The 13,468-nt window shown below is 50.4% G+C and overlaps 4 protein-coding genes across 4 annotated transcripts; 2 read left to right on the forward strand and 2 right to left on the reverse strand.

Moving 5' to 3' along the window:
- Window positions 1-163: 163 nt before the first annotated feature.
- On the reverse strand, window positions 164-2,860 carry FOXG_00548 (cohesin complex subunit SCC1). The gene is made up of 2 exons (XM_018376974.1): window positions 2,159-2,860; window positions 164-2,107 (listed from the first exon to the last, which is right to left on the reverse strand). The coding sequence occupies exons 1-2, from the start codon at window positions 2,420-2,422 to the stop codon at window positions 518-520; spliced, it is 1,854 nt and encodes a 617-aa protein (XP_018232622.1). The 5' UTR covers window positions 2,423-2,860; the 3' UTR covers window positions 164-517.
- Window positions 2,861-4,460: 1,600 nt separating this feature from the next.
- FOXG_00549 (uncharacterized protein) lies at window positions 4,461-10,423 on the forward strand (the record flags this gene model as incomplete). The annotated part of the gene is made up of 7 exons (XM_018376975.1): window positions 4,461-5,397; window positions 5,632-6,780; window positions 6,834-7,104; window positions 7,577-7,623; window positions 7,692-7,713; window positions 7,858-9,037; window positions 9,088-10,423. 7 exons carry the CDS (start codon window positions 4,461-4,463, stop codon window positions 10,282-10,284), a joined length of 4,803 nt encoding a protein of 1,600 aa, XP_018232623.1. The 3' UTR covers window positions 10,285-10,423.
- Window positions 10,424-10,683: 260 nt separating this feature from the next.
- On the reverse strand, window positions 10,684-13,380 carry FOXG_00551 (uncharacterized protein). Its single transcript, XM_018376977.1, has 3 exons — window positions 13,176-13,380; window positions 12,858-13,098; window positions 10,684-12,795 (listed from the first exon to the last, which is right to left on the reverse strand). The coding sequence occupies exons 1-3, from the start codon at window positions 13,285-13,287 to the stop codon at window positions 12,555-12,557; spliced, it is 594 nt and encodes a 197-aa protein (XP_018232624.1). The 5' UTR covers window positions 13,288-13,380; the 3' UTR covers window positions 10,684-12,554.
- FOXG_00550 (tRNA threonylcarbamoyladenosine biosynthesis protein) lies at window positions 10,779-12,435 on the forward strand. The gene has a single exon (XM_018376976.1). It carries the CDS (start codon window positions 10,844-10,846, stop codon window positions 12,359-12,361), a length of 1,518 nt encoding a protein of 505 aa, XP_018232625.1. The 5' UTR covers window positions 10,779-10,843; the 3' UTR covers window positions 12,362-12,435.
- Window positions 13,381-13,468: the final 88 nt, after the last annotated feature.

A 13,468-nucleotide genomic window follows, 5' to 3' on the forward strand; every position in this document is an offset into this window, starting at 1 on the left:
CTGGTTCCTAGGTAATGAAAAAGGAGCTTTTGTTATTTGGGTGCCTGCTCAGTGTCTGATGCCTGGAGAACAAATGGAGAAGCAAATGAGATCATATTGGACGTGGGGTTTAAATGGCGGGGCTCTTAGCATCTACTTTCTACGCGCTTCACCGCGTTGAATGCAGCTGTGAAAGGATTTAACTATGGCATCACCGAGGTACTGAGAAGATCTTTAAAGGTCGAGATACAAGTGACCGTTCTTTACTACTGTACTCAACTACTAATGCAATGTCCAACAGAACTCGTTCATAAAAGAAACTGCCGCACGTCGACCTCTGCCGTTTTCCCAAAGAGCTACGACCAATCCAACCAAGTACCGCAAGCCGTGGTATCTCCCGAAACGCCGACAACACCATCTGGGCGACCCCTGAGTGACTGCCCTAGAATGCTGGAATTCAATAGTTTATATAACCTGACACGCCGCCCATCCAAGTTTTCGTTAAGATGCAATAAGCAAAAACACCTGACCTGTCAGATTATGCTGAAACAGCAACTGCGGTTGAAGCAACTGCAGCACGTTCGGGCTCATTCGGGGCGTCATTGTCTTGAGACATCTCACCACCAGCTTCTCTTTCCGCCCAGGCTCCCCAGAGTCCACGCTTCGCCCTTATCCGGATGTCATCTCCTAGACCAGGACCCTGCTCGACTTTGATGGCATCCTTGGTCGCGAGAACCAGACACTCAAAGAACATTTTGGTAGCATCGGCCTTGGTGGTCTGTTGTCTAGGGCAGAGGTTCTGGAGGAGAACTGCTCTCTGAGTTCGCTTGCTGGGGCTGTCAGCAGCATCGTCACCAAATCGCTCTCGCAATTGGTGCACTACGTGTTTCGTGACTTGAGAAACAGGACCGCTCTCAGCGGGATGGACCAGAGCAACAGTCGTATCTTCAAAGCCAGGCATCATGGTTCCTGCCTCTTCGTCCTCCATCTCATCGTCGGCAGGGATTTCATGGCGGCTTTCCTCTGGGGGGATGCTCATTTCGCCGAAAGCGCCCTCGAACCCAAGTCCAGTGTCTGAACCGACATCGAGCATACGTGGTGACTTGGAAGCGCCGTGGTCACTTTCGACGTCAGCAATACCACTGTCACGCTTGCGCTTGAGCTCGTTCATGCCACGAGCAGTGTCTAATGTGAGCATATTGCGAAGTTCTGGAGCCCAAGCTGAGCTTCGGCCTTCCCCCATGATTGATGACACGAACCCTCCACTCTTTTGCATATCCATTAAAGCCAGGAGAAAGGGGTCACGGGGAAGGAATCCACCCTCCTTTATGATATTGTCACGGTTGGCTTGTTGTTGCTTGATGTGGTTACTTGAGAGAGCGATTTCTTCATCAGGTGTGAGTATCTTCTGTTTCTTGGCGCGCTGTGCTGGTCGTCGAACGATCTGATCTTCCTCGTGGTCGGGTTCATAAAGGTCTGCCATCTGGTATCTCGAGTGATCCTGTTCTAGCTGTGCAGCCCGGTCTTCGTCGATGTCGGAAAGCGGCGACTCTGAAATTCGAGGAGGAGGGTAAGCTGCGATATCAGGTACTTGGGAGACATCGTCAGGGTTGAAGTCAATTGCCATCAGGTCGGGATCCTCGCCGTCATGAATCTGAACGCGCTCGTCGGGCAGATCTAAAGTCATCGCTCGATCGTCGTCCTTTTGGGGAAAATCAAGCTCTGAATCGTCAATCTGGGGACCAGCCGTCGTGCGATCCTCCCTTCGGCCACCTTCGGGCTCGAGTCCTGTCCCTTCAAGGCCAAGATCATCAAGACCAAAATCCAATTCCAGATCAATGTTCCCCAGCGGTGCAATCATGTCATCTTCCATTCCCATGCCATCGTTGAGAAACTGGCTGTTATCGTAATCTTCTTGAAGGTTGATGTCACGCTGACTAGCGCGTCCTTTGCGGCCAATTGGAGCAGCAGTCACATCCTCCACTTGAGACAAAAGCCAGTTCGCGTCTGGTGGAGGAGGTAGTTCGAAATTATCGTATGGGGTGATTCTGTCAGGAAGGGTCAGGGCTTCCCGGTTGGGGATTTGTAGGTTGACGGCCATGTCGTTGTTACCCGAAGACCGAAATGCCTAAAAGAATTAGTGTACTCGGTCATGCAGCGCGTCATGGGAAGGGCTTACCATTTTGATCTTCATCATAGCTTCATTGCAATCATCCAAAAGATAACGCGTCTTTCTTTGGTAGATTCGAACCACACCCAAAAGCAGCTGACTGCTTAGTCGCAAGGCCATCGGCGCCTGGTTAGGCGTGATGATGGCTTCCACACTGTCTGTAACATTGGATTGGAGGATGTGATTCTTTGATAGCTTGCGCTCGAGGTTGGCAGAAAGCCAGACGCGGGCGAGCGGCCCGCTCTTGTTGAGCAAAGTCTCTGAGTAGAACATGATGCACTCGCGTAATTACGCGGTATGAAGGTGAGAAGAGGCAATTACCCACGCGACAAAAGGTTGGACTCGAATATTGAGGGGTTCTTTCAGGTAATGGTGGTAGTGATGGTTAGTGGGAGAACAAGGCTAAGTTGATGAACACCAAGACTGGGGGCGCGTCGGGTAAACAAGCTCTTGGTGGAAGGATAGCTCTACGCGCAAAAGCAAAGTCGCGCGTACCCCAAAAACTCGAGGCAATGCGAAAAGGTCGCGGAAAATAATGAGAATGTTATAGCGACCAAAATTCTGGCGATAGCGACGGTGTCGGGAGTGCAGTAAAGTGACAAGGCGTGTGCGCGGGCGGGATTATCGCGACGTAAGGCAGTCAAGGTATTTTATCAGAAGGGAAAATGGGACCTGGACCTTGAAGAGGGGGGATGCTCTGGTCGTTGTCCAACGGTAAATGGCGTGGCTGGGGGCACCTCAGGCCTGTGGCAGGAGCAGGCACCTATTGCGGTGTACGGAGACAGGTTTATCCGTATAGCGATGTGTTTTTATTGGTCAGCTACGATCATCGGCTAGCAAGGTCTCCCAACCAACACTGCCAAAATTTGTGGATGATGGCTCGTGTAATTGAGTGCTTGGATCCGTCGACTTTTCTGAAACTGAGGTCATCACCTCATATGAGGCAACATCTTCTGCCCCCTGGGTCCTTTAGAATGATGATAGTTGTAGTAAGTCTGTGATGGCCTTCTTCCTTTTCGAAGACATGAGCGTTGAACATGAAAAGCGATCGTCACTACCAATATCCATTGGATCACTTACATGGATGTCATTGGTTCATGAGGTCCTATAGGTAGGTAGGTACCCGTACATTCTATACTTGATCAATTATTAATTATCAACGCGAGTCCTAGTGACCCCAAACTTTCGGTCTCGACTGTTTCTTTAAATCAATGTTCCCAACCCTAATAGTCCGCCATTGTGGCTTAACCTGCAGCAAAAGCATCATTGGCTTGGCATTGCGAAGCTGGGCGGGAATCATTTAACGTTACCCCAAATACAGAACCAATCTTGACTCGTCCCCTAAGCCAGATTTCGTCTTTCAGGTGATGCTACTGGCTTATGAGCTTCTAGAGTCGATATGCAAGCCCCTGGCAGCCTTGCCGAGCCTTGAAAGGTACTAGCTCCGACCCGCTCATCGAAGGACAAGACACATGGACATCTTAGGACAACCTTAAGTTCCGTTTAGGTCTCCCAACACATCCTCAAGTCTACTTTTGTTCTTGCTGGCCTCTTCCTCTTCTCACTTTTCCGTTCACCCATGACTGAATCTCTTCTTTAACGGGGCTGAAGCGAGCCGTTTCGTTTGGTTGACTTCGAACTGTCCAGTTTTGGGATAACTAACTTTCTCGTGGCAACTTTGCTCCATGTCCTGACATTCCCTTTCCAACATCGACGGGCCTTTTTCTCCTCCTCATGACTTTGCGCATTTGATCTTGAACTAACTCAAACACCCATGCATTCGACGGATTTTTCTCTACAATTGTAATACAACCACTTGCGCGTCCTTCTGTCGATATGCAACTGCCATGGGGCGGCCGCGACGGTCCGGGAAATGACACCTTGCTACCGACATCCAACATCCCTTCCATCACCGGGCATGCTGCAGATGGCATTGATTCCAAGGATAGCGATCGTCCACAGCGCCCAAGTCGCCACGTGCGAACCACGTCTTCTGATGCACGGGTTAGTCTCAACATGCGCATCCTCTGTAACATACTCGATTTCCATGGACCCAAACTAACAACTCCACCAGAACGTTGCCGATCATTTCTCCTATATGACCCCGAGCGAAGCCGCAGCGAATTTACGGACATCACTCACCCTTGGCCTTACTCCAACCGAAGCTCTGACCAGACTCGGCGAATATGGCCCGAATGAAATTCCTCACGATCCCCCAGAGCCATTATGGCTACGATTCGTTAAGCAATTCCAGGAGCCCCTTATTCTGCTGCTTCTGGTTTCGGCCGGTACATCGCTCCTCTTGGGAAACATGGATGACGCTATCAGTATCACAGTCGCTGTGACAATTGTCGTGTCCGTCGGATTCATACAAGAGTATCGTTCTGAAAAGTCTATCGAGGCTCTTAACCACCTTGTGCCGAATCATGCCCATCTGGTCCGTGGTCAGAGCAAAACATCGCCGTTGGGGAAGACTACTACCTGGCCACCGCGCACAGATGATGCCGATTCAGCCTTGACCCCCGGCTCTGTCACTCCAGTTAGCGATATTCTGGATGCGACCTCTTCCAAGGTCATGGCTTCTCAACTGGTTCCTGGCGATCTCGTTCTGTTTACCACCGGTGATCGCATTCCTGCCGACATCCGTGTTACCAAAGCCGCAGACTTGACGATTGATGCGTCAAACCTCACTGGAGAGACGGAGCCTGTCAGAGTGACGGCTGAGGCACGTAGCCGTGGATTTGGCTCATATGGTCTCGACAAATCACAGTTGCCTCGACCCAACTCTCTTGCCCCCTCTGAGCATGGAGATTCTCACGGAGACGGTATTCATAATATTGCATATATGGGAACATTGGTGAAGTCGGGCCATGGTCAGGGTATTGTCTTTGCGACTGGAGGCCATACACACTTTGGAATTATTGCTGTCAGCGTTTCTGGTACCGAGAGTCCGAGATCACCACTTCAGTTATCCATGGATGACCTCGGCTCGCAGCTCAGTAAAGCTTCATTTGTTGTAATTGGCCTCATCTCAGTTGTCGGCTGGCTCCAGGGGAAGAAACTTCTTGAGATCTTCACTATTTCGATATCACTTGCCGTTGCCGCCATCCCCGAAGGTCTGCCTATTATTGTAACTGTCACATTGGCTCTGGGAGTGCATCGCATGGCTAGGCATAATGCGATCGTCCGAAGGATGCCCAAGGTCGAGACTCTGGGCTCCGTGAATGTAGTTTGCACTGATAAAACAGGTATGAAAACTGGGCGTCACGCGCGGAGATGAGCTAACAAGAGCGTTCAAGGTACCCTTACTACGAACCACATGACAACTACTCGAATGTGGTATTTTGGAGCTCAAGAACCTGTCCCGGTGGAGTCTGATCACGATGATGCTGAAACGAATCCAGACCTTAACCAGGCCACCCTTCGAGTGCTTCGTATAGGCAATATTGCGAATGATGCACGACTTGCCCAAAAGTATACAGAGCATGGCCAAGCCGCAACAGCTGTACTTTCGTCGACCCTAGGACGTGGTCAGGTTTCCACATATACCCGCTGGGTTGGACAACCTACTGACGTTGCCATGCTGGACCTCCTTGATCGCTTCAAGGAGCACGATGTTAGAGAATCTATCGGCCCTCGAGTGAGCGAGACACCTTTCAGCTCTGAACGAAAGTGGATGGGTGTCACAATTGGATCCGAAACAAAGGGTGACAAGGAATTCGCTTACATGAAGGGCTCTATCGAAAAGGTTCTGGCAGCCTGTGACACTTATCTCGAAAAGGATGGAAGGGAAATTGTACTTGACTCTGCACGTCGTCAGGAGGCCCTTCAAGCCGCCGAAGCCATGGCTGTCCAAGGTCTACGGGTATTGGCATTTGCCAGCGGTTCCGTCACGCGCCCTTTGAGAAGCAAATCCGCCGCGCGCAGCACCCCTGGTTTTGACCGAAGCGAGAGTCCATTTTCTCACAGCCCAGAAGACATTTACAAAAACCTCACCTTTGCGGGTCTTGTTGGTATGCGTGATCCTCCGCGACCCGGAGTTGGACGTTCAATCAGGCGCTTGATGCGAGGTGGGGTCAAGGTCATCATGATTACTGGCGATGCAGAGACGACAGCGCTTGCGATAGGAAAGCAACTGGGCATGAACATTGCAGTCCCTAGTGGACATGCAGGCGGCCAGAACACCGTAAGGCCTGTGCTGCGTGGTGACGAGGTTGACAGGATGTCGGAGGAAGATCTGGCACAGGCCATGCAACACACAACCATATTTGCACGAACGAATCCAGACCACAAGCTTAAGATCATTCGAGCCCTCCAGTCAAGAGGCGATATTGTCGCCATGACTGGTGATGGTGTCAATGATGCGCCAGCTTTGAAGAAGGCAGACATTGGTATCTCTATGGGCCGCCATGGAACTGATGTTGCGAAGGAGGCAGCAGACATGATTTTGACGGACGATGACTTTTCTACAATTCTCAGAGCCATCGAAGAGGGCAAGGGTATCTTCAACAACATCCAGAATTTCCTGACCTTCCAACTCAGCACAAGTGCTGCCAGTTTGGCACTTGTTTTTATTTGCACCTGCTTTGGCTTCAAATCCCCTTTGAACGCCATGCAGATTCTTTGGATTAGTAAGTGCAACAGCTGATGTGCAGCCTCACCCAAGCTAACCGTCATGCTATAGACATTATCATGGATGGCCCTCCAGCTCAGTCTTTGGGTGTTGAAAGGGTAGACCCTGATGTTATGACCAAGCCTCCACGACGACGAGGAGATCCAGTACTTACCAAGTCGCTTGTTACACGCGTTCTCACGTCGGCGGCCATTATTACTATTGGAACAATGCTCATCTACCGTCGTGAGATGATGGCTGATGCACAAGTAACCCGACGTGACACGACGATGACATTCACCTGCTTCGTCTTCTTCGACATGTTCAATGCTTTGAGCTGCCGGTCAGAGTCTAAGTCGGTGCTTCAGGGCGAAGTTGGACTCTTTTCTAACAACTTGTTCAACTGGGCTGTCTCTCTCAGCATTGCTGGACAGTTGCTTGTCATCTATTTTCCTTGGCTCCAGGAGACTTTCCAGACAGAAGCTCTTGGGTTTTTTGACCTCGTACGACTCGTTCTCTTGTGTAGCACGGTATTCTGGGCGGACGAGCTGCGAAAATATCTCAAGTATAAGAAAAGGCGTTTTGGAAACGGTTATAGCCAGGCGGTGTAATAGGAGGCACCATTTCTTACTGAGAGGGGCTAGGGGTTCATATAAAAGGGACATATTGTAGCATAAAGATATAAACCTTGTACAAAGTATTGCATAGCGAATGCACCGAAGCTGTATATTATAAAGGTCCAGAAACAGACCTGTATCGACCGAAATTCCATTAAACTATCTTATTAATACTTCTTTGCTGTGCCTTTTTTCCAGCAAGGGATTTTTGGCCATGGGCATGTCATTCCGTCTCGGGGTGCAGGGTAGGCCTCCATAACGAAAATTGCGGGGGGAGCTCTCCCAGTGAGAGAGGCTGCGTGGCACCAACAAGGCAACGCCTCCAGCTGCGACAAGTAAGTCCCCTTTGCGCTGTAAGCCCCACGTCTCTTCTTCATTCGCCCTGAACGTAGAGAAAAAGAAGCAGAAGGCAGAAATGCGCCGCCGGAATAGGACATCTTAATGACAATGTTAAGCCTTCAAAACGGCATTTCCCACAGCGAACACCCTGTCGTCGAAACACCAGCCGCTGTCTCTACTTCGTCCCTTGACAATGCCAACACCGAGTCCGAGATTCGTGAAGCGCTCGCCTCCCTGCATGCCCACGAGGTTTCTATAACGTCCCGCCTCGATGCTCTCGTGGCTTCACAGGCTGATTTATCCCGCGACCTTGGGCGGCTGGATCTGCTGCGGGCTGGACTGGGAGCGCAGGTCATCGCCGCACGTTCAATTGGAAATGACATGCTAGCAACGGCAGCAGATACGGCTGGTCGACTGAGTGACAGGGTCAAGGAGCTGGACCTCGAAAAGAGTCGAGTCGAAGAAACGCTGGGTGTGGTGGAACAGGTCGCGGAGCTCAAGGCTTGTGTCAATGGCGTGGTGGGTTCCATGGGAGCGCCCCAAGACTGGGAGGCTGCTGCTGGATACATATCAAGAGCAAGCAAGATACCAGAAGAGATCACAAAAGGTTCATTCGCTGTTGGCATAGTACCCAGCGTCGAAGTCCCCGACCCGCCATGGGTGACATTGGAAGAAGCCAAGGAGAGTTTATGCGGCCTCTTCTTGAGAGAGTTTGAAAAGGCGGCAGAGGAGAGTGATGGCACGAAAGTTACTAGATTTTTCAAGCTCTTCCCCTTGATAGGAAGAGCTGAGGTCGGATTAGATGTCTACGGAAGATATGTGTGCCAGGGAGTCGCTGGAACCGCTCGAGCGACACTCAAAGACGCCCTGAACGGACAGCGTAGGGAAGGTTTCTTTTATGCCAACGCCTTGACGAAGTTGTTTGAGCACATCGCACAGATTGTCGAAGGCCACGGCGGGCTTGTAGAGCGTCATTATGGCTCTGGAAAAATGGTTCGTGTTATTGAACGTTTACAGATGGAAGCGGATGTCCAGGGTGGTATCATTGTCGACACCTGGAGCGACGAAAGAGGAATCGATAGAAAACTCACCGACGTCAGGAGTTATCCATTCTCGTTTTTAGTCCAGAGCTTCTTACCCCAGCCCCCTCGTGGTGGCACACCGAGGGTGAACTCGCCAGCTATAGGGGTTGGCAACAATCCCCGAGAAAGTGAGGATGAGGGTGTCAATATGAGAGAAGTTGACGGCCTCCTGAGCGAGATTGCGGTGATGCTTGGACGCTGGTCATTGTACACTCGATTCCTCGCCGGCAAATGCAAGGTATGTTTGGCTATTCAAGCTCGAGATAAACTGAAACTTATACGTCACAGAATCCCGACACACCAGATGAGGCGCCTCTTGTCATACCAGATGTACTTGTCAAGTCAAATCTGTACCGAAAAGTATCTACCAAGCTCACATCCCCTTATAACGTCATGACTACTTTCTTCTTCCGTCGTTCTGTCGAAAAGGCGTTCCAGCTGGACGAATATCCTACCGGTCTGTCATTAAGCTTGAGCAGGCAGATCGAGGGCAACGCCCCATACATTATATTAGCGGTGGACGATGTCATGTACATTGTGAATGCGGTCATTCAGAAATCTATTTCAACATCACAAAGAGATGTCATTGCTTCTGTCGTCCCGACAGTTGGCCGAGTGCTTGGCTCCGACTTTGTTGGTATGATCCAGCGCAAGATGAGAGATGAATCGTATCCTAGACCGGTCGTCCAGGGAGGCTTCCCACCTGAGGACAAGATCATCCAGTTCATCGTTCTTATCAATAGTCTGGACATGGCCAACGAGTATTTGACTCGAATTATCACGGGGCGGATAGGGGAATCGAGTCACCTGCCAAACGGTGATGCCCAAAACGGGCCCCTCAAGGATTCGTTCCCATTTGAGCGAGATGTTATCTTTGTTGCAAACGCGCTACACACCCTTCAAACTTCGTTCATCGGAAAAACGACCGAGCTGCTCAACGAGGGAATCCAGGTACTCTTCAACCAGGTTGTCAAGCTCCGTTTAAGGCCGGTCCTGACAGATACATTCCGTGATGCGGACTACACCTTGTCGGAGGACGATATTGCAGATATAGCGCAGCAGAATGACGAAGACGAGGATGAACTCCTGGAACAAGTACCCCGACTGTTCGAGCATGGTTGGGATCAACTCATGAAGCCAATTGCACGTTTGATGACACCAGGGACATACACCACTCTCCTTGACACCACAGCACGCTACCTCTCCAAGATATGGGAGAAGAAGATCATGGGCTATGCGGGCCGCACAAATGCTCTTGGTGCAATCAGACTGGAGCGTGATTTTATCGCGTTAGTAGACATCGTATCTCGTGGGGACTACGCCGTGAGAGAGGTCTTCGCCAAGGTCCTGCAAATACTCATGGTCGCCAACATGGAAGATGACGAGTGGGATGAGGTTATGGCCCAAGATGGAGAAGACGATGCCATCGAATGGGTTTTGACTGAGGAGGAGAGGAGGCGGGCGAGAAGTTTGGTTAGAGGATGATCTGGCAGTTAAAGATATTCAAGGACATCAAGAGACGGCGTTGATTATAGAAAAAAAAAAAGAGTCTAAAGAGATGTAAGAGTAGAGTCGATGCAAGCGAGTATTTCGTACTTTACGGTTGGTGAAACGTTGATAGCCACTACTGATGCAAGTTTCTCTCTGATCACCTAGAATCTGACGGGCTGTAATTGAAGCTACCTTAACTTAGATCAATCAAGAGCACCAGGATTAGCCAAACAAAATAAAATGCGATTATTGGTGTCAAAACTTGCAACAAACTGTGTTCTTTAGACAATCATTTTTCGTACATGCCTTCCTAGTCTCCACTGATATTGTTCGTTTTGGGACTACCTATACCTAGGTCTGAACTTTCAGTGGCCTTTCGCCTTTACGTGCCACTGAATAGACGTTAGTGGCACCAGACCTCAGGCACTCCCAAAGCCGAACTTGGTACCTAAGTCCAGCAGTTTTCGATTGGGCATTGCCTTCAGCTCTGAGTCACTCTCAACCATCAAAATCCAGCCAGAGGCTCCATTTTAGCTCGCCATGATGAGTGAGCATGAGGCCCAGTGTGATGAAATTTTCTATCGCCCAACTATCGCGAACCCCGAACCACAAACCTCAATATCATAGTTTCCGAAGATATTTGCTAACGCTTACACTTTCGGAAAACACCCTCTTCTATTTTCCAAAGCGAGATTTACAAAAAACCACCTACCCCTCTCCGATATTGAGAACACCACTTACATCACAAACATTTGGCTCTCAGGCTGCGCCTGCAATGGAGACAAGGATAGTGAAAGTCCCGAGCAAGGGCTCTCTAGGCCAGTTTCGACCTGGCGATGGTCTCGCAAAATTGAATCACTGGGAAGTTCAATGTGAAAATAAACTCGCTCTTGAGGCTCTGCAAGATGCTGCTCACCTGCTACGGACCAAGGACACGCCTGTCGCATTCCCGACAGAGACTGTATATGGCCTTGGTGCAGATGCTACTCGGACTCCCTCAGTTAAAGGAATCTATTCGGCAAAGGGACGACCTTCAGATAACCCTCTCATTTCACATGTTTGCGACCTGGAAATGCTGCGACAGTATATCGGCCACACTGATGAAACTGATCCTATACCCCAACGATACAGGGCTTTGATAGAGCGTTTCTGGCCTGGACCTCTGACTATTCTTCTACCTAACCCGGTACCGTCGAAACTAGCGCCTGAGGTGACTGCAGGTCTCAAGACCTTTGGCGTGCGAATGCCATCTTCAACCCTCGCCTTGTCTCTTATCAAGCTAGCTGGTGTACCCCTGGCAGCACCATCAGCCAACGCTTCCACCAAACCTTCACCCACAGCGGCACAACATGTGATGGACGACCTCAACGGAAAGATCGAGCTCATTTTGGACGGTGGACACTGCCAAGTAGGTGTGGAGAGCACTGTTGTGGATGGACTATGTGACCCCCCCGTCGTCCTTCGCCCAGGAGGTATCGGAATAGATGAGCTACGAAGCTGCCCCGGTTGGGAGAATGTATCAATAGCTTATCAAGACAAGAGCGAAGAGGGAAAAGCTGCACCTCGGGCTCCAGGGATGAAGTACAAGCACTACAGTCCAAAAGCTACAGTAGTGCTTTATGAGTCGAGTTTCGGAGAAGGGGGCAATGGAATAGCTTCTCTCGACTTGAAGGCGGCCAATGGGACAGTCAATGGCCATGCTAGCAACGGCGAGCGGAAGGGCAGGGTTGTTGGGGTTATTCGTACCCAGCGATGGAAGTCAGGGGCTGGTCTGCGATGCGCCAGCTTTCAGCATCGCACCGACGTACAAGGACCCGATGAGGATGACTCGCCATTCCAAGTATACGAGGGCGATCTGTTGGATGAAAAGGAGCAGCCAATAGGAAAGATCTTGGATATCGATCTGGGCAGAGGCACTGAAGGAATTGCGAGAGGTCTTTTTGCAGCGCTCCGGGAGTTTGATCGACGAGGCGCAGACACCATTTTTGTTGATGGTATAGAAGATAGAAGCGATATCGCAGCGGCGGTCATGAACCGGCTCCGTAAAGCGGCTTCAGAGACTAGAGCATGAATGATCATATCAATTAGAACACCAGCACACCTGTATAAAAAAACACTCTGTTTCTTGACCCTGTGTCAGCCAGACCAGACCAGACCAGACCAGACCACTGGCGCGGCGTCTTCCTCTTTTGATTTTGGTTTTGCATGCGGCGCTGAATAACGACAAAACTCCCGACTCTCCACACATAAACCTGTTCCCATCTCTACAGACCCTGACGGAGCCAGTCCGCCAGTTTCGACTTTCCTAGCTGCGCCAAGTTGTTGACACCCTGTTCGCTAAGGTCGATGCGGCCAACGGGCATGTCTTGAGTGGGTGCTCGACTAACGCGCTGGGTGATGATAGTGGGATCAGTCTCAAGAATGATGCCATCGTCGACAATCTCATCAATAGCTAGCGAAACAAGGTCGTAGTTCTCGACAATTGTCCTCTTGTCAACGGATTGCCTATAGTACTGTGTTAGCGGTGCTTCAATGGTTTGCGCGGGCTCGAAAAGAAAGAAACTAACTTGAAGAGGATGTGGAGAGAGTCCCGCAGAGCGAGAATGGTGTTGTAGAGCAGAATCTCGTTCTCGTCGACACTGCCAACAACATACATCATGACATCTGACTCCATCTTGTACAGCACAATTCGGTTATCGTAAAGAATGATATCGCCATTCTGCTTGGCAGTCTTGTCGATAAGACCCTTCTCAAAAGCCTTTTGCGATTTCGCATCGGAGTAGGGGTTGGCTGACGTGCTTGTGGGAGCTGTTCGTAACAGTTGTCAGCTGTCGTTGCGCTCACTGGTAGCATAGTGAGGGAAGCTCAGGGGAGGATGAATGTACCATTAGGTGCTGAATGAGGTGGCTGGAAGTACTTTGCGAATATCCGAGAGCCATCTTCAGTGCTGAGGATCAGGATGGCCTGAACCGAGAAAAGCGACATCCCAGGGGCCATGATTGCAATCTGTTGTAATGTTTGTTGGCTTGTAAGTGCTCTACTTCAATGGTGGCTCCTCCAGATGCCAACAATGCCACACTGTTAGGGATACCCGGGACCAACGTTTGACCGCTCCGTATGGCCAACCGTCTTATCTTATCAAAAGCTCCCTGCATGACGGGTTAATTGGCAAGCCCCC

This window comes from Fusarium oxysporum, chromosome 1 (assembly GCF_000149955.1).
Source record: "Fusarium oxysporum f. sp. lycopersici 4287 chromosome 1, whole genome shotgun sequence".
Lineage (NCBI taxonomy): Eukaryota > Fungi > Ascomycota > Sordariomycetes > Hypocreales > Nectriaceae > Fusarium > Fusarium oxysporum.